Source organism: Ciona intestinalis, chromosome 5 (assembly GCF_000224145.3).
Source record: "Ciona intestinalis chromosome 5, KH, whole genome shotgun sequence".
NCBI classification, from domain to species: Eukaryota; Metazoa; Chordata; class Ascidiacea; order Phlebobranchia; family Cionidae; genus Ciona; species Ciona intestinalis.
The window spans coordinates 2,825,767-2,850,421 of NC_020170.2; the positions used below are offsets into that span (position 1 = coordinate 2,825,767).

The 24,655-nt window shown below is 35.6% G+C and overlaps 3 protein-coding genes across 5 annotated transcripts in view; all 3 read right to left on the reverse strand.

The window, feature by feature from the left end:
* Positions 1-3,634: 3,634 nt before the first annotated feature.
* Positions 3,635-10,391, reverse strand: LOC100182802 (nucleoplasmin-like protein ANO39). The gene is made up of 11 exons (XM_002122400.5): positions 10,284-10,391; positions 10,131-10,213; positions 9,639-9,816; positions 9,137-9,178; positions 8,407-8,543; positions 7,822-7,919; positions 7,530-7,617; positions 7,043-7,174; positions 5,480-5,554; positions 4,130-4,207; positions 3,635-3,899 (listed from the first exon to the last, which is right to left on the reverse strand). The coding sequence occupies exons 1-11, from the start codon at positions 10,318-10,320 to the stop codon at positions 3,852-3,854; spliced, it is 996 nt and encodes a 331-aa protein (XP_002122436.1). The 5' UTR covers positions 10,321-10,391; the 3' UTR covers positions 3,635-3,851.
* A 722-nt stretch (positions 10,392-11,113) lies between these two features.
* On the reverse strand, positions 11,114-19,632 carry LOC100185169. 3 transcript variants are annotated; one of them, XM_002121994.5, is made up of 11 exons: positions 19,398-19,632; positions 19,173-19,305; positions 18,927-19,113; positions 18,447-18,544; positions 17,926-18,146; positions 15,994-17,736; positions 15,336-15,512; positions 13,324-13,553; positions 12,908-12,977; positions 12,320-12,570; positions 11,114-11,988 (listed from the first exon to the last, which is right to left on the reverse strand). In XM_002121994.5, the coding sequence occupies exons 1-11, from the start codon at positions 19,596-19,598 to the stop codon at positions 11,829-11,831; spliced, it is 3,471 nt and encodes a 1,156-aa protein (XP_002122030.1). In that variant the 5' UTR covers positions 19,599-19,632; the 3' UTR covers positions 11,114-11,828. The 3 variants fall into 3 exon arrangements, with proteins under 3 accessions (XP_002122030.1, XP_018667449.1, XP_026690475.1); XM_018811904.2 differs by having other exon boundaries at positions 18,438-18,544; XM_026834674.1 differs by having other exon boundaries at positions 11,929-11,990; positions 12,316-12,570; positions 18,438-18,544.
* Positions 19,633-23,737: 4,105 nt separating this feature from the next.
* htt (huntingtin) overlaps positions 23,738-24,655 on the reverse strand; it is a gene marked incomplete in the record, with an annotated part of 23,062 nt that continues 22,144 nt past the window's right edge. The window contains 1 exon segment of the mRNA NM_001355427.1: positions 23,738-24,368. Coding sequence (NP_001342356.1) covers positions 24,231-24,368 — 138 coding nt within the window.

Sequence of the window (24,655 nt, forward strand, 5' to 3'; positions counted from 1 at the left end):
TATAAGACCGTTTTCTCGCGAATCCCATATACCGTTGTTAATTGTTTAAAACACGATCAGAATAGTTTGATAGTATGTCCCAACAGGGCCCGTCTTTCCGCACACTTCTTTATACAACAGTTTAGCATTCAATGAATTCCGCTGTAAATTTATACGAAGATAAAAATAAAACTGCGACAGTTTGAAACGGCGCTTGTTCAACACATCCGTGAAATCGAGCGGTTTATCAGATCTGATGTAAAGAATTACAATTTCTCTGACGTCTGCCTTTAAAAATAAACCCAGGACAATTTCGAATATTGCGGCACGATTACACAATTCAGGCAAAAGGCGCCGGGTGTCATAATATTCACAGAATATCAAGTTGCGGGTTATGTTATCGACAATTGGAAGGTGTCAAAGCGACAGAGGTATTAACGGCCGTCATACATGTAATAGGGTGTCCGTTTTCATTGCGACCGTCGCTGAAATATCTTATCGTGCGGTTGGCGCCTCCAGTGACAAAGCAACGCTTATGCAGTTACAGTCACGTAAACTTGTTTCGTTTGTGAAATATTGCGCTTACATCGTATCATTATGCCAGGAATGTTTTAGAAATGGTTCCCAGCCCCACTCGGCCGACGTCACAGCACGAAATAATTCCCTATTGTTACGTTCGTTTTCGACCCGCTGATCAGAGGTCGTATCTATTCGGCCTTGAACCGAGAGGCCCCCCCGCAACTAATTACAAGGCTATTGTTCAGCACAAAAACTTTCCTACAATAACGTCTGTCAAGGTGACAGCGTGATAAAGCGTATATTTGTACAGAAAGTAGAACTGCAGTAGCCCACTAATTGTTTCACTTTACAAACCTTCGCAGCAGACGGCTCTATTTCGTAATTTTAAGCAAACATTAATATCGAAGTTAAAAATATCTTATTACAAATCAATCACAATCACCAAAAAATGGATATTTAAAAAAAAAAACTTAAACAAAAAATTATAAACTATAATAATATTCTTGGGTATTTATTCTAAGTTTAGTGAAACCGCAAAAAATAACTGTTTCTAAAACCTCCGAATTAACCGGTTTTACCCTTGGCTTAGGCCTGAGTGATTTTAATCGCTACACTTGTTTGTTTAGCAAAAATATATAAAGCAAGCCGGTACACGAGCTTAATCATATTACGCAACTATTCTCAACTAATATCTACCCTTTACTCCAACCTAGCGGGCAAAGCTGAATATTATTATTGATATTGGTATCTTGGCTACAAAAGTACAATCTCACTATACGTTGTCGCAGGAAGTGAACAGTCGTGGGACAGAAGCACTTCACACGATTTTGCTTAACAAGGAAAATTAAATTCTCGCTAAGCCGCCACTTGCCCTAATTCCCGGCCTATGATAGCGGGCTGTTGTAGGGCCGCTTCAAGCACCAAACACCGAGAGGGCTATTGTTGTCGCGACCAACTTTACACAACGCCGAAAATTTTGCTGTATGTATGTACAGACCGCAGGCACGCTTATTGTGCTTTAAAAACTCTCCGTCTTTCGCGGCGCTACTGTATTCATATACTGCAACCTTGGCAAAGTGTTCGGCGCTGCTGCAATGCGAAGCGCCGCGTTTTCTGCGCTTTGCTCTGTGGCCAAGCTGCCCACACAATCGAAACTGCTTAGAAATTAGCGCCGTCACCTCAAGTGCCCGTAAGGGGCTCAACAAATGTGATTGGATTGATGGAAAAAGCGCTGTCGCTTGTAGCGTGCAGTCGAGTCTGCCTTCCTTAACACTAGAACTACAGAGGCCCAAATAAACAGCTGTATACATACTTGCTGAGGGCTCGGCAACTAACATCAGAACGTTTAAACTGTGCACTAGCCGAGGCTGATAAACATCCGATCGCAATCGTATGGCGCTCACTAAGGACTAAAACTCCCTTGTTTACATACAACTTTATATTACATGTGCTCTCTGATTCTGTGCGTCACGCTCTCTGTGTGCGATAAGCGTTTCCTATAAAACAAGTTGATGTAATTAACCAGCAGTCAATGGACGGCAGGCAGGCGAACAACGTACTTGAGGAATGGGAAAGCGGTATCTCAGACACGCGTTGTATTTCCCATTATCGGAGGCTAAACAATGAGAATAGCTGGGCCGGCATTTTTCACAACACTACCTCTGGGAGAAGCGGGGTTTCCGGACACCGACGCCGACTCTTGAAAGCGAGATACACCCAGCCGTTTAAACATCGACTGCTTTAGTAACAGAATATGATTTACTGTTTTAACTGCTACACTGCTTCGTAAAAAGGTATTACGAATCTTTTCCGCACATTACTTGTTTGCTCATAATCGATTTTCTGAAATCAAACTTCAAAATTAATAGTAATCCTTTCGGAAAACATGCTCCTGCATATACACAGCTCGTTGCTGGATGACATGCTAATCACAATATCATGATACCTTTTTTAATTGTCATTTTTAGTTGGGAATAGTTAGGAGAAACGTAAACTGAACCCGACTTCGCTTATTTTTGACGGATAATCCGGCCCGGGTAACCGCAGTAACCTCAAGAATTTCGAGGTATTGAGTTCGCAACAGTGTTAACTTTTACCGATCCGGGTTTTTGGCTAAGGCCGTTGATCGTAGATTAGACAGCCGCGTGATTCATGAAAACGCCGTGCAGGCAGGAGCCGCCGGAACAATGCGCTACCCCGAGAGTGCAGTCACGTTTTTTTGCGAGAAATTGCGGACTGATATTTTGCAAGCACCGCGTACTTGTATGTCAATGCGGCCTCAGCGGCCCTTGCCCTGTTTAGGCTGGCGGGATTATAAATTTGCACAAACACCGACGAGGTCAAGTCGCTAGAGCCGATACACAGCCTATTTGTGTACCCTGTGCTAGCGGTACTGGATAGTTGGAATATTTGGGAAACTGAAAACTGATGATCTGAAATTCGAGATCATTAAACCAGCGCAATCTGACGCTTTGTTGTGGACAAGACTCAGAACAAAGGGAGACAAGCCCGATTTGTTTTCAGTCCAGTAAACTGAGGTTGCGAGATAAGAATAGAATACCGGTGCTATATATATACACATAACTTATTCATTATTGGTAAACCACGACTTTTCTGTACATGTACGTTTGGTGTATTGCTTTTTATAACGCTTAAACTTAGGTATGTTTATTGTAACAACAAACGCTAGCATATTACAGCATTCCATGGGGTTCTCTCAACGCACCGAATTAGCATCGGAAAAATACCAAACAGCAGTTTCACAGAAATTTTCGCTTGAACACCTTGCGTTCAACAGCTTTAGATCTGTGACCTTTGCATTTTCGGTTCAAACCAGGCATATACCTATAGTCCATCATTATACCGCGTTTTTCATATTTATTCCACATTTTTTAATGTCTATGTCCATACTTACCGGCAAAACAATACGGAGCAGATGTTATCAAATGCGGTTTGATTTTATCATAATTTATCTGATCAGAAGCGGCTTTAGCAGCAATATTTTAACCTACGACAAACGTCTTGATTGCACTGATTGCTGGAGCTCTGTTTGTTTTAATTAAACCCGCCCACTTCACGAGGTGGCTTAAATCTATGCAGATAACCGTAGAACTGACTACAGAACGAAGGTTACATGTTGTTATTTAAACAGAATGTGGTGTATTGTCGCAAACGATGGCGCCAATTAAAAAAAACGAAATGCACGAAGTTGAAAAATGAACGCATCGATTGAGAGAGAAAAGGTTTTTGATTATTATTTGTTTGTACATTATTGGTGACGACATAGATCGTGGCCACGATGTTGGTTTAAAAAGTAAAAAGCGGGCAGTGAGTTTCGAGACGCTTGTGACTGTTTATAAGCCAAGTTCCTTTTTGTGGGCTTTCCACAGCTCTTTAATCCACTGCAAAAAAGAAACGTTAAAATCGGAGAACTTCCCTGAAGTGTAAACAATCAAAACAAGTTTAAACAGGGGCAGGGCAGTTTTTAACATTGTTTAGTACGCGCTAGTAAACATATAAATGCCGAAAACAAATATAAAGGTATAGCTGGCGTTGGGTAAGTTACCCAAACAACTACAACATATGCACTGGTAAATATTTTCTGGTGTGTAAAATATAGAAAACAAAATACCTCGTCATTTTTCACTTTAAATGCAGATTTAACCCAGTTACCAAACTTGTCTTCTTTTCTAGGTTTTCCACCAGGGTACTACAGAAAAACAACGCATTGAAAATTAAAATGCACAAAACATTGATTAGAGTTCTATACACAACAACATGCGGTGTTAGTAGCACGATAAGACAAAGCGTTAACATAGAAGTTTGGAAACAAAACCTCAAGAGAAAGCTTCTAAGAAACCGAACTTATATACTTTGTAATCTGAATGTGGTGAATCAAGTAATACAAACAACAGGATTTTATTTTCTGCTACTTTCGCTCGTAATGCAATAACGTGTAGGCTTATGGCATTTCGTTGGTAGATTTTAGACGCCTTCCGTTAAGATTTAAAACGTATATAAAAAATCCTTCAAACAATATTCACCAACAAAGTAACATACATGGTAACTCGTAGGCTGGCACGAGGTGTATGAAACAGAGACCCGTGTTATAACGACGGTCATTTTCCGGCCACGCGAGGATTAAGTAAATTGCATTTATTTATTTATCATTTAATTAAAACATCAGAATTCACAGACCGTTTGCAATCTACATAAAAACTGCTACTGCCAGGCCATATTATTTCTAAAACAACTGTTCTGGTATTTTTTACAGACCGAGTTTTTGGCGTTTTTTATATGCGGGTAAATGACTACGTCAAGTTTACATGTTTGAAATTCACTATTAAACAAAACGACATTATATTCATAGATTTAAGTTTTGCTTTGGCTTGTTTTCAGTTGCTATAATCAGTTTGACGGATTGTGGCAACTAAAAAGTAACCGCCGTAATAACACAGTATAATATGGGCGTTATTGCACACGCATCTAACATTTTCTGATCGGCTTATGCGTAACAGCTGACAAACATCATGAACTGGTTAATCTGGTTATCTTTTAAAACTAGATTTGTTGCGGTTTTGACAAAAACAGATTGAATTTGAACATTTTAAGCTAAATATTTCAGTTGTTTGTAAGTTTTAGTAATTTAGTATTGGAGACATATAAGAGGGTGGGGAAGACGGGACACCTTAATCACATATTATCCAAATATCCTGAAACTAGTAACAACGGTCTACGGGAGTCGTGAGGATACGGTTTTATGATTCTTTGGATGTTTTTGTTTACTACCAAAGGGACGAGAAAATAGAGTGAAAAGGTGTCCCAACTTTCCCCACTACTATATATACTCTTTAGCTTTTTACAGCGCGGCACGCAGGGGACCTGGGGTGTAAGTTAGAGCTAGCCTATTATGCAATATTTAGAGACAATACGACAATGGGGATTTTGGTTGGGTGCGATATATTTAAAAAGCAGTTCAAACCTTTTTGATCGCGTCTTTTACTTCGTCGACAGTATCGTATATTTTAGCTGGGGTTTTTGGCGTTTTCTTTGCACTCTGTGGAGAAAAAAAAAGAGGATTTAAGTGCTACGCAAGTAAGGGTATTGCGGAAATGAGTGTTCACGCCCACAAGGCGTTAATGAGCATGGATAAGTTGGTAGCAGGAAAGGAATCTGTTCAGAGCAGCCTTAAGAGACCTCTCGATTGGGGTAAGACTAGGTATCCAGAAAAGTGGCGGTTAGCGGTCGATTTATACGAGTGTGCTCTGGGCTTAGAGAATGCGTGAGGGCTGTAGCTTGGAATGCAAGACGAGCTAACCAGATGTGCATGGTATTGGTATGCCACTAATTTTTCAACTTTTGTTTCGTCGAAAAATGCTATTTTTTTCTGTGGAAAATTGCACAAATTTGGTTAAGAGCATTTACGACCACGAGTTTGCACTTTGCAGCATTCTATTTGCTTTTAAAGCACTACCGACATTCAAAATCCATATTACTGTATATTGGGTGGGCAGCTGGAAGTACTTGAATTTAAAAAATGTAAATTATAACTTGATTAAGTTACGACCGATAGCTTATCTGGAGTGGCTGCTAAAACAATAGAGAAAAGTGATTCTAAGCCCTAATTGACGTCATAATGTGCTTGACGAACAATACAGAGAGCCGCGTTATGGGTGTAGAGGGTCATTAGTTTTGTCCCGGGTTTGCTGCCACGCCAGGTTCGCATGAGGCCCGCCAAACCCAGACATTGTTTCAAAGTCTAGTGATCTGCTGTACAAAGTGGATTGGGTAAAATGTTTAAGAGAATCCGATTTCGAGAGCTTTTAAACAATGGGTGTTATAGGACCGAAATATTTTAGATTTGCATACTAGATTGAGGAGGTAAAAACATTCCCAGAGCTTCTTAGCGCTGCCAGTCATCAAGCACGAAGTGGCTCCGTGCCGCGCATGAGTGTATGACGGCCTACAGAGCGAGCTGTCTCGAATCGTTTTGAGGTAACTTAAGGAGGATTAGGTAAACCGTATGTTAGGATAACTTGAGTAAACTTTGTTAAGCGTTTGTTATGACTATGTTTATGTTAACAGTAGCACAGTTGTAGGTTTTTAAGTGTATGGACGACTGAATGCTACGAAATTTACGCGAATGACTCGCTAGCTCAACAGCGCCAGTTAGGGGATGAATGATTTCGAAATTTGGCAAACTAGATTTTTCTAAACCATCCGAATTCACTTTTGTAGTTAGCCCTTAGTCCCTTAAGTATTGGTTTTCACCTGAAAAACGGTATGTGTCTTTCCATACTTTTTACTTAATTACATTGTAAACTGTTTTAAATATTTGCTTTTTATAAGTATGACCAGACATTTTCAACCAATGTTTTTTTATTTACTTCATTCTTATCACGTTAATATAGGATTTTTTTGCTGTTAAATTTCTATCTCTAATACTGTTAATTAAATATGAACTTTGTTAATGTAATTGCAATTGAAATAAAATAAAAATTGTGTTAAATTAAGAATTTTGGGTAAAACAATTAAATATACGAACCAGGGGTGCTTTGTTCTCTTTTTGTTGCAGGGGAGTTTTTGGTTCGGAATCCGGACTTTTCTTTTTCTTTTGAGGCGAACCTTCATTTGGTTTCTTGTTTTCATTCCCTTCTTTTTGTGCAAGTTTGCGCTTCTGGAGAAAAAAAACATTTGTAAGAATTGTTGCATCATTCAAAAATAATTAATTTTTAGGGCAGTTTCAGACTTACCTATTTAAATGAAAGATTTAAAAGTTTAAAGTTTAAAAATGGTAGGTTTACGTTACAAGTTAAAAAATGGAAAGTTTCACCCAATTTAATCAATAAGTGTAAAACTTTACAATCGATTTGACGTGGGCCTTAAATGTGCCCATTTTGTGCTTGATTTACATTATAGTAACTGAAACTTGGTAAAATAGGTTTGGAATAAAATTTGAATCGTTTTTTCTGTTTTTTTTTTAAGAGAACACCCCACCAATCAATGCATCATGTACAATGTCGATGACTTACTTTAGAAGCAGGGACAGGTTTTACTTCCTCTTCTTCTTCTTCTTCTTCGTCCTCTTCATCATCTTCGTCTTCTACCATCAGATCATCACTAAAAATTTGAAAAAATAAAAATATTTTACAAAAGTTTGTACAATATTTTATAAAATTTTATCGTGGAAACATGTCAGTCATAAAATTTCCAGTTCCGACCATAGGCATATAAAAATGTCAAAATGAATTAAATGAAATATTTTCCTTATATTTAAGTGAATCTTTTATTATATTTCCATATATCTATACCACATATACTCACTCATCTTCATCCTCCATCTCTTCATCATCGTCTTCCTCAACTTCAACTTTTTTCACATCTTTTTTCGCCTCGGCTTTTGTTGCTTCTTTTTTCTTATCCTGTCAACCATTAAGAGGGAGTCAATTCATTTTATGCTTAACTTTATAACACCTACAATTTCAATGGCTATTACTTGGATTTACTGCAGGTTATTGTGAGTTTTTCCACAACAGTAAATAGAACTGCCCTAATACTACACTTAAGGGTAAAAAATTTGATTAAATTGTAGATAAAAAAGTTTTTTTTTGTTTTTTTATCCATAATTTTATTAAATTTATAATTTACCCTCAGTGCTTTTTTTAAATCAATCAAAAAAATTGATTTCCATTTTAATACCAATCAAAAAAATATATTTTTATCACCCTAAGAAATAAAATGTTTACAAAAAAAAACATTTTATGTAATGAAAAAAAACACATTTAATAAAATGTTTACAAAAAAAATGTTTACAACTGTATCTCTACCGTGTAAAATGCCCAAAACATGGAAGTAATATGTAATAACCCCTACATTACACTCATGAAATATTACTTAAAAGTTTCCTACCTTCCCATTCGTGACTGCGGCAACTTTTCCTTTTGGTTTTTGTTCTTCTTCCACATCACTGTCCTCCGCTGAGAGTTCCGATCCTTCCTCCTCCGAGAAATAATCCTGATCCTGTTCAGAATCTTCATCGTTGTCATCTGATTCAAAATGTTCAAATTTTTATAAACCAACATTTTGAATAAAAAATTTATACAGCAGGGTGTAAGATTGGTCATTCATTCTTTTTCTTGTCTCATTTAGTAGTAAATAAAGAATATTTACAGAATAAGATAACTGCAGCCCTGGAACTCTTCCTGTTTAAAATAAGATTAGGAAATATGTGATTTAAAAGTACAATAACTATTATAATCTGTCTAATGTCTATGTTGGTATGTTATGTTGATAAGAAAGGTAGATTCTATTCTATATAGGTGTGGAGTATGTGAACCTATAGCATGGCACACCAAGGAACTACAGATGCATGTATGGATATGCTCACTACCTCCAAACGACTTATTACAACATTATCAACATATATGTGACTGTTAGTAGAAATAGAATTTTTAAGACAGCACAATTGTTATATGGTAGGAGATTACACTTCTTATGTAATTATTAACAAAAATAATACCAAAAGTATGCTCGAAATTGTTTTGGCATGTTTTCGTTTGAAAGGAACTGCACTACATTTGTATGTATGTTATGTTTATTGTTAAGGTTAATATATATATTATTTATATTTATTATTTACCCATCATCATGTGGTTTCCAACAATATGAATTGGTCCATTTCCTGAAAAATGATACAAAACGCATTTAGTACAATATTCATGTGAAAATTAGCATCGCAAGTAGCAAAAGATTTTATGTGTTTAACTGTTTCAGCAAGCTTTGAACTTTTACTTTACAAGTTACACTTTATTCTACCAGACTGCAGAGTATGGCAGTTACATGGGTGACAAACATTTGGTTATGCACGCCAATTAATTTGTCCAATGCACACCAATTAATTAAACAATGAACCAAATCTGAATCAAATTCATTGGGATTTCCAAATGTGATTTGGAAATGTACATGCTTTGAACGCTGGTTTTTATTTAATAGGACGTACGCACATGAAAAATAACGCTCTTACACACGTGTGTTCACGTCAGGAAATGCCATATTTTGCAAGACTGGTAATCTAGCACAACAGAAGTGTCCTCACAACCATTTTCAAAAGATTTAGTTATATTAATAAACTTTCAACATACCTTGAATCAGTTTAAATATTGCTGGTGGGAATATGGTAAGATCAGCAAGAGCCACATCTTCTTGCGACCCACTTCGTAACGAACAGATACAAGCTTCAACTTTCTCTTGCTTGTGGTTGAACGAAGTAACTTCAACCAAGTTTCTTTCGCCTTCCTTTGCCCCGGGTGCAATGCATGCCTTGATAAATTATATGTAAGTGTAAATATATTATATTTATACTAGATTGTGCCCTGTGAGTCTTCTTGTTCTTCGCATTATGCAGCTATTTGGTTAAGGGTTATCAAATTATCTTTTTAATTTTAATAGATTCTAAATGCGAAGTATGCACAGATTTTACAGAATGTCATGAACATTTTTTCCTTTAACCTGTTATATAATGTTGGTGAATTGGCAAATCACAATAATGGCTTATATCTTATTATGGGCTTATTGCTTACAGAGTATTCCCTATAAATACAATAGTTTAAATGCGTTGGCCAATATCAACTTACTCTTTTTAATACAAGTTGTTCCATCATACCATCATCTCTGCCTTCCCATTGGTTGACTTTGGTTTTCTTGTCCAACTTTGCGCCTGTGCAATAAAATTTAAAAATTAACAAAGCATGTTTAAGATTTAAAAAAAGGAAAGACAAAATACTTACACCAGAAATACTCCTTGCTTGTGTCTGGAAGATCCATGTTATATGAATTTAGAAAAATTACGAATTTTATTATGAAGTCTATTTAAATCTAAAAAGCAAAAGGTAGAAATTGTTACCAAGGTGATCCTAGAATACAGATATTCTAGCGGCCATTTTCGATACCTTCTACTGGTACCACTAACCTAAAATTTGGACACTGTACTAACTAGACCCCAGCGGTACCGATTCTAAAATGAAAAATTTAAAATTCGAAAAAATATTAATTATGAATATTAATATTCGTCATAAAAACATATTTATAGAATTTTCTCCCGATCCAGCTTCGAATATGTTATAGCGCTACATCAAAATTTACGATTTTCAAAACGATACTGTATACAACTTTAAGCAAACTAACGTAACATTAATCTATACAAGTTTTGTTAGCGTTATATTGCATTGAATTTACATTAAATAAAAACTCCATACAAAAACGTGTTACCTCATACCTTACCACGCTTTACTAAACGAACTGAAGCACGTTTTGTCTTTTACCCACGTGGTCTATTGCCATTCTGTATACGTGCTATAGAAATAACATTTCAATTTCATGAATGTTCCTTTTGGGGTAAATAAGTTTTTGTCACAAACGGTTTTAAACTGTTTAAAATGTACCTAAATTGACAAATATTGTCTCTTTGACGAACAGAAGATATATGGTTGCTCAAAACAGTTAATATTAGTATTGGATGGGCTAGATTTAAAAACTAAGCTTAACATTTTTAGAGTAAATGATTAAACAAAATACTTAACACTCAAACAGTTGGCTCTAATTAATTAGAACAGTGTTCTTCAATATGTGATTTCTTTATTTGACCCCATAATACAAAATGCTTTAGATAAAATTGTTCAACACAAAATTTCAAAACATATGCTGTAAATTCATTTCCATTTCAACAGAGCAGACTACTTTTTCCATAATGTTCCACCATAAACTGAAAGTACATGACTAAGTTGACAAAATAATTTTATATTACATCTTAATTACAAGTACAGTAAAACATTTTTAATATAAACATTTTGGAACTTATCTAAAATAGCATACCTAAAGGACATAAAATGAAACCATAGATAATATTCTTGAAGTATTACGTAAAGTTAATCAGTTACTATAAAACATTATACTAAAAACACAAGTGCAGAAATACAAATGGAAGAATTGGCACATAATTTAAAACAGATTTAAAAAAGTTGCATAAAAATTTTTCTGTATAAAAAGTGCAAAATTACATCAATTAAAGAGCTTTAGCATAATCATTGCATAAAAGATTTATTTTTAGCGAATTATTAAAGAATCTATTTATTTTTTAAATTCTTTGAAGAGGAAATTATATTCATAAAAAAAAACTTTCTGCCCACTGTTGTTAAAAACATGCTATGCATAAACATGGAAAATGCTTTATGTTATATGTTGGGTATTTTATACCTCAATGTAGCACAAATGGCAAAAAGTGTTTCCCAAATATTAACAGTTAAGTATGATTCAAAGTACTCTAATGCACAAATTTATTCATTCCGAGGGCGCTTTGCAACACTTGCAACCCCAGGGTTTTCCAAAGCATGTTTCACTTTTTTGGACAATTCCTTTAATTTTCTGCTGTTTTCGTGTCGAGGAACCAACAGCCTGGCCTTGTTGCACCGTTCAATAGCTTCAGTACAGAAAACCCTACAAAAAATAAAAAAAAAACAACAATCACCCACAAAGTAACATACATGGTAACTCGTAAGCTGGCATGAGGTGTATATAACAGAACACTTGTGTTATAACAACTGTTGTTTCCCGGCCACGCGAAGATAAAGTATGTTACATACATAAATATATACAAATACCAAACTAATTATAACAGCATAGGCGTTAAGATTAAACTATTATCAATCTTATATTTATAACTAACAGTAAATAAAGTGCACATTAAATCAACCTATGCAGTTGTGCATACTGCATTTCTTATCCATATTTTATTGACTGTTAAGAAAACCAATATACAATCGGTTACCTTTTGTCATCAACATTGTTTTCAAATGCTTCAAGAGAAGCTTCTGTAAACTTCTCTGTGGCTAAAAAGAGTTCTTTCTTGTAGGTTTGCTCCTTGTCTTTTACCCTATCCATGGCTTTTTTATAGAACTCCAGGGCTTTGTGCCACTGCCCACCCTTGTGGTACAATTCACCCGCCACAATAAGACCTTCTGTGGCGGTTTTTCCGTATGCTGGGTGATTCTTTACTATTTCATCAAACAATTCACAAACCTATAAGAGAAAGTTAGCATGAAGGCAATGACATGGCACAGCATTTAGTGCTTAAAACTTAGTACAGTATACTAGCTTCAAAGCTTGATGTCGCTGCTATTGTTGTTGCATGTGTCCTTGGGCAAGATATATATAGTTTATTTATAGTGGTTACTAATGGGTCGTTCAAAGTGTAAGTCATACAAAAATAACACAAAAAAACGTCTGAAATTTGCACTTTAAAAAGAGACCAAATAAGTGACATTCATTCATGAAGGCATAAATAACACATAAAATAAGCTATATTTCTGAGAAGTTTTTTAATTATTAACCATAATGAAAGAAATTTGTTGTTTACCTCAAACCAATTTGTTTGCACCTCCTGTTCTGGTAGTTCCAGTTGTTTTATATTAGCAGTCATCATTTGCCTGTACAATAAAAAAATGAATATAAGAAATTGATAATATTTAGAATAAAAACCAGACATGAATAAATAGAGGCAGACTACCCCAATAAAAATACTCTTTCCAAAAAAAATGCAGTTATTATAACAGATAAAAATACGCTAATTATTAAAACAAGATTTAATTTTATCTGAATCCACAAAACACAATGCTTCAACTTAAAAAATAGGCAAATTATTATAACAGGGATTGGGAAATATACACCATTTTGCCTCCTCCATTAACTTTAAATTTGTCACAAATTTTTAATTTTGTTTTCCAAGCGATCTATAAAAAACAAAATATTCAGATTTTTTATACAGAAACTCACTTGTAACATCTCATGATATGGTAGCTAGTTTTACCATCTTCTTTCAAAATACCATGCTCAAAATATTGGTAATTGGATTCACAAAGTTCTTTGTAACGCCTATACGCATATTGATAATCTGTTCGTTTTTCTTCATCTGATTTTCCATTGATAGCAAGTTTAATGTACAGCAAGCCATTGGTTTCAGTAATCAGCAAATGGAGAAGTCTAATTCCAGTCTCTTTCTTAACCTGCAAAAGCAAGGTGATATATAAAAATTAAAATCAAAAGAAATATGGCCATTGACTCCTCTTCCTAAAAATACAAAACAGTAAATGTTTAAACTGCTTAGTATAATACCTGTTTAATACTGAGTAGGGATGTGCCGAGCCGAGCCCGAACTCAAAAGCTCGTGCCCGAGCGTCTCCTTTTTTGACGCTCGGCGCTCGGCTGAAAACTGGGCCGAGCGCCGAGCCTTATGCTATCATGTTGCACGCGAGAGCGAAAAATATTAAAAATGAAAAAAGTGAAGCTACTAAGAGATAACGAGACTAGTCAGCGTAGCTTTCTCCTTAATTATTTCTCGTTCGTTGTGAATTTGCTCTCTCGCAAGTAACGAATCGCAACGTCAGCGAATTTGCCCGTATCGAATTACAGCAGGTGTCGAATTACACGAGCGCCCAATGTTTTCGTATCACATTTTAAATAAAAAGCCAAAAACTCTTAAACTTTTTTATAATGAAATAATATAAATTGCTGCAACCACGGTTTTGCAACCACAGGGTTTTGCAACCCCTAAGCCACCTTTACCGCAGACACGCACGCAGCCAGAAAGTGCTAAGACGCACACACACGCGTTGCATTCAATATAACATTCCTTCGCTTGGAATTAGAACAATTTTTCATTCAATTGTTACGTCACGTGTCCTATCGCAACGTAACTATTAATTATGACGTTTTCTAATATAACAATCGGGAGGAATGTGGCCCACTGCCCAAGTTGGCAGCCCAACCAACCACGAGATCAAAACATCGTGTATCAGCGTCACATTTTTACACTCTGCGCCGGCGTATGAAATAAAGGAAGACGCATGCGGTAGCATACATTCCACACGTAACAAACGAAGCAATCGTTGTGAATTTATTCTCGTGAAAAATGACGTAATGAAACTCTGGTTCTCGTGCGGTGCCATCAAACGATGTTTTTTGGCTTCTGTCCAAGCTCGACCGGGACGATACTTCGTAATATCATATTACAATTTATGTTGGTTCCAATTTACTAATAGCGTCGCTCCTCGCTCTTATATTTGCACCAATTAAAATTCACATAATCGCGATTTACCTGCATTTAAACTAATCATCGGAAACAAAAATTATACACAAACTACAGATCGTATGGAAGCGAATAAAACACGATTGTTTTCCAACAATCTCGTTTGTGATGTAACGATCGTAAAGGTTTATTCTGACGTAAATAATCGTTACATTATCCAAGATGAACATGCGTAGAAACTTGCCAGTTGCGCCACTGGCTGTAACAGTTATAAATAATTTTTTAATTAAATATTTTTGGATGAATTTTACATTTTGCAACAGTAGGAATTATGAAAAGCGAGACGCGTCTTTAACCGCAAACCACGTGTTCTGTATTATTTTGATTAGCGGCGCTTTTCGGCTGAATAGGAACGCATTCTCGTACGCCTTTCTCCTTGATGACGTCATAGGTGCTCGGGCTCGGGCTCGTGCCGAGCTTTTCGTTAAAGCTCGGCGCTCGGCGAACCCGAGCTTTTTCAACTTCAGCACATCCCTAATACTGAGCGTATAAAACACAGTGGGTATAAAATAACGAGTGTATAAATATACCTATTACCTAGTGTATAAAATACTTTGGTGTAAAATGGTTTATAACAGATAATTTCCTTGGCTAAAAGTTATAAGCGTGGTCTGTGCACCTTAACAACAATCAAGCCGTCCAAGCTGTATACATTTGTTTAAATAACGCAAAAAATCAATACACATAACATGGTGCTTACCTCTCGTGCTACATAATTTGCAAGCTTGATGTACTTGATGTATTCAGTTTTATCACCTTCAAAGCCTTTATAAAACATAAGCCGGCCTCTGGTATACAGAATAGAGGCCAGCTGCTCAGCCAGATACACACTTTTCAGTTTCTTGTTGTCTTTTGCAAGCCCATGCCTTCTGAGCTCCTGGAAAAAAGGTACTAGGCTAAGACATTCTAGTTAAGAAGCTATTAAAAATACTTGAATTACATCAGCCAAAAAAGCATAAATAACCATAACCAGCTATATAGCTCAGTGGTTAGGCAAATGCATTGTTTGTAACCAAAGGGTACCGGGTCCAATGCTTTCTACGGACATTGCTACATCCCAATGGTCAGTAATGGGTTGTAGCACCCTGGGTGTCAACTGTCAAGTAAAGCCAACTCTGGTCTAAATATAGCATGTTATACTTCAGGACCTCATACACACACAAAATTGAATATATATAACATATAATTTTAAGTGTTTTTGTAATTATACATAAAATTAATAAGTGATACTTTTTTGGTCATTACATATGAAAAGTGACAATTGTATTTTTTTTAAACTTAATATGAAAAGTGATAAATGTGTTTTGTAAAAATAGAACATGCAAATGCATTTGTTTTAAATAAAATTCAACAAATACCTCTAGGTCCTCACTGGTAAGTGGGGTGTTTGCTTTCAACGGGGTCCACCCTTCCTCACTTCTTGTGAGGAGTTCTATATCCTCCTCATTTAAAACAATTGTATGAAGCAACCTATCGAAGGTTTCAGGAGGAATATCTGACACTGCTCTCTCACAGAACTGATACAAAACCCTAGCTCTTGTTTCAATTACAGTGTCGGGGCCATTGCCTTCCAAGATTCTTTCCTGCACTGTAGCGTCTAAACTATCAAGGGTAATACCACCAGCAGCACATAGTAGATTCAGCATCTGATCATGGGCTTGCTGCAATGCTTCTTCGGCCTCTTTGATCATGTCGCTCTGGGTGCACGCAAATCCCTTAACCTCCAGCAAGCGAAGGATAATCATATGCTGCATCATTTCTTCTTTTCCTAATTTTCTCGGATCAGCTCTTCGTTCGTTAAACTTATTTGTAGCCAAAGATAAAGCTTTAGTGACGTGTGGTAATAAAACAAGGAGCTGGTTATGCTGGGTGTGGAGTCTGTTGTCTTTCTGGAAATAGCACGACAAGCAATACAGAGCATTAAGCAGATGATGATTCTCACTGCCTTCCCTTTTCAGCATATTTGTCAATGCTAACTGCACCACTTCGTGTGTACTGATGTAACGAGTATTGAGATTTTGTTCACCACTGTCAACCACTATGGATGAGTTTTTCAACTGGTTTAATAATTCCAACAAAGCCCTTGTCACATTTGCTTTACTAATGGCAGGAACTAATGGCTGTTGCTCAGCATGCTCTAACTCTGCATACAGAATGCGTGGCTTTGAAATCATCTCTCTGAATAAGTATACAGGTATGATTTCGTGATGCAAGAATGCTACCATGGAGAAAACTGCCTTTAAATCAACTTCACTAGGTCCGACTCTCATTACGTTTATCTTGCCAAGGCACAAAACCATTGTAGCAATGATACTTTTGTTAGCGTATTCCAATTCTGGTGATTCGGATTCTTCCAGCAACACATCATAATAATCCTTGTAAGAAAAGCACAGATTTTTGCAGTATGCATATGCAGGAGCGAGTCCTAATGGCAGACAGCTGTATTTTTCCGCTATCTTTTTGGCCCATGGTTCATCCTCATCCTCAGATGCTTCTCTGTCTTGCATCAGAAAATTGACTGCTTCGTCCAAAGTAAAGCCATTAACTTTGTGCAGATCGAAATCGCGGATAGTAAGAGCATTCCTTGAGGTTCCTATAATGTAGGACTTATCATAGTTCAACACAGAGTCGACGACAGTCTGAAGATTTTCACTCCAATCATCCATGCCCTTCTGCAGGTCTTCAAGCAGTAGAAGAATGTGAACACCTGTTTTTTTAAGTTGCACAAAAACCTCTCTCCAATCATGCTGACCTTCGGAAAGAAGTTGGCTGCTAAAAACGGCTTTACGGAGCGAAACAAGAGAGGCATCCATTGCTGAGTGATCCTTGCATTCAATAGACCAAATAATAGAGCTTGGGTGTTGAATGTTGAAGTGTTTCACATACGCACAGACAAGTTGAGACTTGCCCGACCCTGGCATTCCATGCAGAAGAACATGCCTTGTACCTTGATCTAACTTTTCTTTGACAACCCTGTAGTTGTTGTTTTCAGTGAAATGGGCAGCGAGAATATTTGCTTTCTTCATGTGGAATAGGTTGGCGTAGTTGGAATCAATAAAAAAATGCTGGAGGGTGCTTTGTATGTTGGTGGCAGGTGGCAACTGTATGGAAGACAAATAATGTAAAGTCATTATAAATGTATAGTTGAGACTACACAACATGTATACAGGTGGTGTTGTGATCTAACACACATTGAACACACAAGATATATTATAATGCATTTTTTGACTTGTGTGATTATGTGCATATGCAGTGCCAGCAGTTACGTACAATTATTATTACCAACTTACATTATCAGTGAGAACTTTAATGAAATTGTGAAATCCAGCATTTCCTTTACTCATAACAGATTGGAAAGCATTTTCCTCTCTCTCTTCAGTGGGGTCCTCTTCACTTTGGAGGAGACTGTTGATGATGGACCTTTTTTGATCCTCTTCGAGTTTGCTGAAGATACGATCCCACTCGTCCTCCAAGAAATGTTCATATACTTTATGCGGAGTGTTGTTTCTGCCTGTAGTGTAGTAAAGCTATAAGTGAGCTAAGAATAAATACGCACTCATGCTGGTTTTGGCTGGCAGTTTGTTTTTATGGACCATTCAAGAAGAAAACAGGAATATATAACATTCGTTTGCAATGAGCTGAATACCATCAATCATTAATAAAATATCAGCTCTGAATTTTTTGCTTAAAAAACTAACATTAGATTATAAATAGCAAAACCTAATTGAATTAATATGACAATAAAGGTAGCTTTAGATATAATTGTGCCCATGTTTATACATGAGGGAATGTAAGAAACTACCTTCAAGACCTGCTATTTCGCAAATAATGCGACGAAGTTTCAAATCCTTTAATGCAGCTTGCAAAGCAGGAATTGTAGCTGTTTCATATCCTTTTATCTGTACCCATCTGTAAAGGGGAAAATTTGAAACCATTATGTAATGTCATTTAGGCAGTGGCATCAATTTTATAAAGTTCCAGGAGATGCTTTGTTGTTGCTGCAACCCCTGCAAAATTCTCAGGGTAGGCTTGTATACCCCGCAACATCATTGCTGATTTTTTCCGTTTTATTTTTAAAATTATTTTTTAATGATTTTATCCAGTATTAAAAGAGTGTATGGCAAATTTGTTGGTGATGTTTAAGAAACAGTGTATGTTAATAACTTTGGGCCAATCCTGGCTTAAATCCTAGGACCCATGGCGAGCCACGCCGAAGGACCTCATCCACATAGAACATAGGCCCTACTGTTAATAACTTTTCTATAGTTATTTTCTAATTCTTCTAAATTACCCTTCAAGTAGAGATAGTCGTTGAGAGAATTTGTTATGTCTGTGACGGGACTCCATGTTTTCCATGTGATTATTACTTAATCCAAGTTTGACAACCAGTTTAGACCACTCCTCTGGTGTAAAGGGACAATCTGACAGTTTTTGAAAGTATGTTTCCATCATCTTCCTATCTTCTAAAAACTTCCCATCTGTTAAAACGTGGTTAAAACGGTCAAGTCTTAAATGTCAGTGTACACACACTGCCTACCTTGTTCATCTCTGTATGAATTCCACCATATTTGCTTGATGCCGATTACACATTTATGCAAAATACCAGAGATATTTTCAATTGTAGCACCCTCTTGTTCATTCTCTTTCCATTTTTGAAACATTTCCCTTATCTATAAGTTACAAAGGAAAATTCGTTTTAAAAGCTCATGTTTCTTGGTAAAAAATAATTTTGGAATATCACAAAAAAATGTGAGGTCCTTACCTGAGTTGGCAATTCAGTATTATCTGCTTCAATATTTTGACAATCTGCCCGGCTTAAATTGAGAAACTTCCTACAAAACTCGGGCCAAGTGTATACAACGCATTCTTCAAACGCTTTTCCAAGCAAAACTACATCACGTTCTGACAACGTTTCATTTTTGCGTGTTTCCAAACTCGCGGGAATGCAGCCAGAAAAAGACATTCAATTATCAGCAAATGGGAAAATCGTTCCCTACAGTATTGCTAAGATAATCCGTCTTTCCAAATAAACTTCTATTGCGCATGCGCAGGAGCTCACCTTTGCTACCGTTTCCCGTTGAATCACCACTGGATGGTACAGGTTTAAAAATCTTTAAATGTTCCAAATAGTGAATACCAGACTCTGGTGAATACTACAACTGTATCGCAGATGAGAGAGGCCACTCGTAAACTCGTATATATATATAACGTGCCTGTATACAACATTCATAACACAAACCCCTTTAGTATCCGTGCCTTCGGTTGGTAAGCAATTTTTATTTTGGTTGGTAAGCAATTTTTATTTTGGTTGGTAAGCAATTTACTGTAGATAATTGAGTTTTTGTTAATGCCTTTCAATGTGTAACAAAATCAGCGACCACACTACTAGATAATATTTTTCAAATTATCAAGCTCAAAACTGTAAACAAACCGTGTACATTGGAACGTGCCAAAAAATACCACTGCATATACTCGGTCGATTAAAACCAGAGTCAGTATATAAACATGTTTATATACGGACGCTGATTAAAACCATAAGTTTTAATCTTTTTGTTTGGTCACACTACAATTTTGATTGCAAAATGCGCAATAAAACTATTTCAAAGCATATATAATTGACATTTTTGCAAGCCCTACATAATTCTGACTCAACCACACATTTGAGTAACGAAATGAACTTCCAGTTTGTAATCCAATGCACTCAAACCATTCAGCTCAAATTGTTGTACTATTGCAACACAGCTATATTTTGGTGCTATGTGGGAGTATATCATGGAATTGTTGTATACCAAATGGAATATATTTATAATAAAGCAGACATTCAAAATCTGTTGTAGCCTATTATTTGTTTTAATTTAAACTTGCAGAGAATAATATCCAAACTCATTGCAGCTAAATAAACATATATGCTTTGTAAAGTGCATGTATTATTACAAATTACAATGAATATTGTATGCAGTATTTGCACAGTTTAGATTGGATTACAGTTTTACAAAACATTTGCAATTTTTTCTTTACATAGAGATTGGCTATTCTTTAAAAATAAATTACCTCAAAACCAACTTTTCACAACCACATCACATCATCAGAGTTTATATGTTACTAAAATCAGACCTTTATCAGTTTAACTCATTTAGTAAAGCAGCAAAAGTTTTGCAAACATGCTCCCTTTTCCACCTCCCATATGAAAATTGTGTGTTTGGTCTGTACGTTTTTATCCTGAGTAAACATTCCTGCAGTTATATGACTGCTTTTGCATAATTATAGTTTCTGCATAAAAACAAAGAAACTTCGATTTTCAATTCAACTTCCAGTAGTGGATGTTCACATTTACCATGAGGTGTTTGTTTATATTTGTTATAATAATGAAGGGCGTTTACAGCAAGAGGTTGTTTTTGATAAGTGGTATTTCGTACAGCCTTAGTGTACGAATGTAATGCTTGAAAATATAAAAAAGATAGCTGTTCGGATTTTTCAATACTTTCACAAGAACGTAATAAACTGTTTAAAACTTCATTTTGATGATCATTATATGTCTTATCCGAACCCAGTTGAAGATTAATGTAAAATGCCAAAACTTCAACCATGAATTTTTCAATATCATTTGAACAAAGGGGAGGTAATGCAGTGCATAAATCAAGAGATAAAGGATGTGCATTATTATAAAATAGAGAATGTAGCACTTGAATACATGGATAAAGAATAACCCTATTCTGTAGTAAAAGGGAAGACAATAATTTCCTTACTTCTGCTTTGGGCTCATCTTCAAAACCAAGCAGTAACAAAGTACAAATTTTTGCTTCATATGTCAATGCAGCAAACTGATCACTGGTAATACTTAAAAAATTCAGCGGCGGTATTCCTTGTACTACATACATTAGTAAATTTTGCATAAAATAAACTGTTTCTGCAAATGAACAAAAGCTATGTTTCTCAACTATAGCTATTAATCTTGAAACAAGTTTTTTAGGATCATAATTTTCAACAAAAATATCATCTTGCCTTCCCTTTGAATGATAAACTTTAAATCTTATCTCAAAAGCCACTGCAACCATGAATCGAAGCTGATGAGCCACCGTTTCACTGCATAAGTTGCATTGTTCCAACATATCAATGATATTAAAACATGAAGATTCTTTTATTGAATATAGTCTACCGATTGCTGTGATAAAGATTGTTGAACTTCTGTAGATCACTCGCTTGATATTCAAACCTTGCAAACACTCCGCTGCATCGTAATGAGTTTTTCCAAAATTCAAATTCTGTAAGTCTTCTTTTATTTGTTCAAAAATTATTTTTTGTTCGGTGACTTGATCTTTATTTACAACAACATGGTGCGATTTGTCCTGATATTCACGAAATAATGTTTCTTCGCCAGCTACAAAACAAGACTTGGATAAAATATCAGCTAAATGATATCCTTGCTTTATGTCTTCTTCCTTTTCCAACAGTTGAAGCATTTCTTTCACCGGCTTTATAAGCTCCATTCTCCATGGTTTGTTTACAGTTGGTTGTCTTCCAAGTGGTATCTTGCTTGCATGTGACATTATCCCATCAAACGTTACACCATTTGGTGTGAAAGCATCATAAAACCAGTTGGTGGTTTCACCGTTTAAACTTGGAATTTCAACCGAAGGAATCATGGTTTCTCCATGGTTGATTAGGACGATGTGAAATATTGTGGAGAACCACTTAAAGTATCTCATGATCGTCTTACGCTCTTTAGTCCAAGCTGCTTCATCTTCAAGAAGAATGATGTGTTCAAAATCTGAATATAAAGTAATTTCTGATCGTGCCAGGGAACCTAATCCTACTACAGAGTATTTACAGGGGGGATTTCCCATAATCCCAATGCATTCATTAGAGACAAATCTCATTAATTCAGTATAGTGCTTTGTAACTTTATTCTGCATATTTTGAACCTCTGATATTTTTTTTCTTTTTAATGTAAACAGTCTATCACCTTCTACATTATCAGGAATTTTAGTCACTTTTTTGTATTGTTCTCCCGATTTCTTCCTTGCTTGTTTTAGTTTTCTTTTTAGATCTGCAGCTATCTTGACCAATTTAGCATTTTGTATTTTAGCTTTGGCCTTCACCAGAACAGTTGAGCAAAAACTTCTAAGATCACTTTTAATTTTCTCATTATTTGGATCTCTCGCTATAGCAGCATTATACAAAGCCACACTGCGAATAGCATTCAACTTTTTTGTTTTGCTTTACTTGCATATATTTTGGCCATGTCATGAAATATAGAAACTGAACTTTTGGGATGACCTTCTTCACCATTTTCATTACACAGCAACTTCAATCTATCAATTAGATTCTTCTCGGATTGACTAATATCAACTGATTCCATAGTAAAAACTTAATAAGAATTTCTATGTAGGCAGATTACTAATTTTATATTAACTGACTTCAGTGGCAATGGAACAAGCTACATTGTATTGTTTGAGTATGCCTTAAGCAAACAGTGTCATGTGTGCAGTAGTTATACATTCTGGTAATGAATATGTTTGGAAATACATGGCTATATTTTATTCCAATCATCTGGTCACAAATATCACCGGACAAACTGTTAAACTATATTTTGCTTATCATTTAACACAAATTTTCTTTTGATTTTTAATCCTACCCAAGTTGTTATTTTCAGTTTTGGCCATAAAAGTATAAACAAGAAAGCAAATCTTTAATGAGTAAGCATGTATTAAAATATTTAGCATAATATTAGGTAAAGCTCGATCAAAAACAAACCAGACGTAACCAGCAAAGCTGTTTTCAGTCGTCATTTGTGACCTTGGGAGAAGTAGATAGAATGCATTTATAAATAAGTAGGGTGGTTGAAAAAGGGACTATATAAAAGACTTTTTTTTCGTTTATTTCTAATAATAAAATTATTTATTAATCAAAATAACAAGGACTTTAAACTGTCCCGCATTATCCTGTGTTTCTTAAAAAAACACAAAGTATTTAAAGCAGTTAAAAAAAAATACCTACCTTAACTCCATTTTCCTATTTAAAAGTACTCTCTAACTGTTAATTTTGCTTTAAATTCTTCTTATTAGTATAACTGGTAAAAAACAGCAAAGCATTAAGCAACTGTACTGATAAAAAATTGCCATATTTTAATTCTCTCAACAACTAGCTGTTAAACCAACATTGTTAGTGTTTCAATAAAATAGTTTTGTTAAAAGTTACAGAGTTGATAAGATAAACTTGACTTTTGTTTAAAGCGAGAATATTTGTATTCGAGTGAAGAAATTTGAAACCAACCAAAACAAGTATGATTTTAGTAGGTAGCACACAAATTACATGGAAATTACACAAGTTATAATATCATGCACAGTTTGCACAGCTTTGATTGTTGAAACATTGTGCAAACAATGCAATGTTGCGTAATAACCTCACAAGATGCATATAAGCAACACAACATAATATATATTGCACTTCACGACTAGTGTGGTATTTGCTACATAACTTTTGCATACATTTGCTTTGCCCTATATCTAACTAAACATAAAGACTAGATTCCCTGGCAAAGTCTAGCATAGCGCCCCCTTAATTATGATGCAGTGTATTTTGATAATTTTATGGATCACTGAAGAATCCCTTGCTCTCCATTGATGCGGGAGATGCAGTCTAGGAGGAGCTTGTATGGTGATCCTGGTTCTCTGGATGATGATGATGTGCTGAAGATCGCATGAAAGGAGCGACGATCCAACTCCTCTGAGAGCTAAATGTTTTTTACAATACGTGCCCATTAAGTGATGTATCAAAAATAAACAAATTCATAAAGTGATAAAAAGATTAGATAAACAAATTTAGATTAATAAATAATTTCGAACCATAATAGTTAAAAAAAACAATATGCAAATAAAATATCTGGCAAAAGTAAACATTACAACTGCTTCATATAACAAAAAAGGCAATTGGCTGATTTAAAATAAGCAATGGATTAATTCAAAAGAATAATATATTTCTACAAATAGTCAGAATGCAAAAATTTACAAATCACCTGGC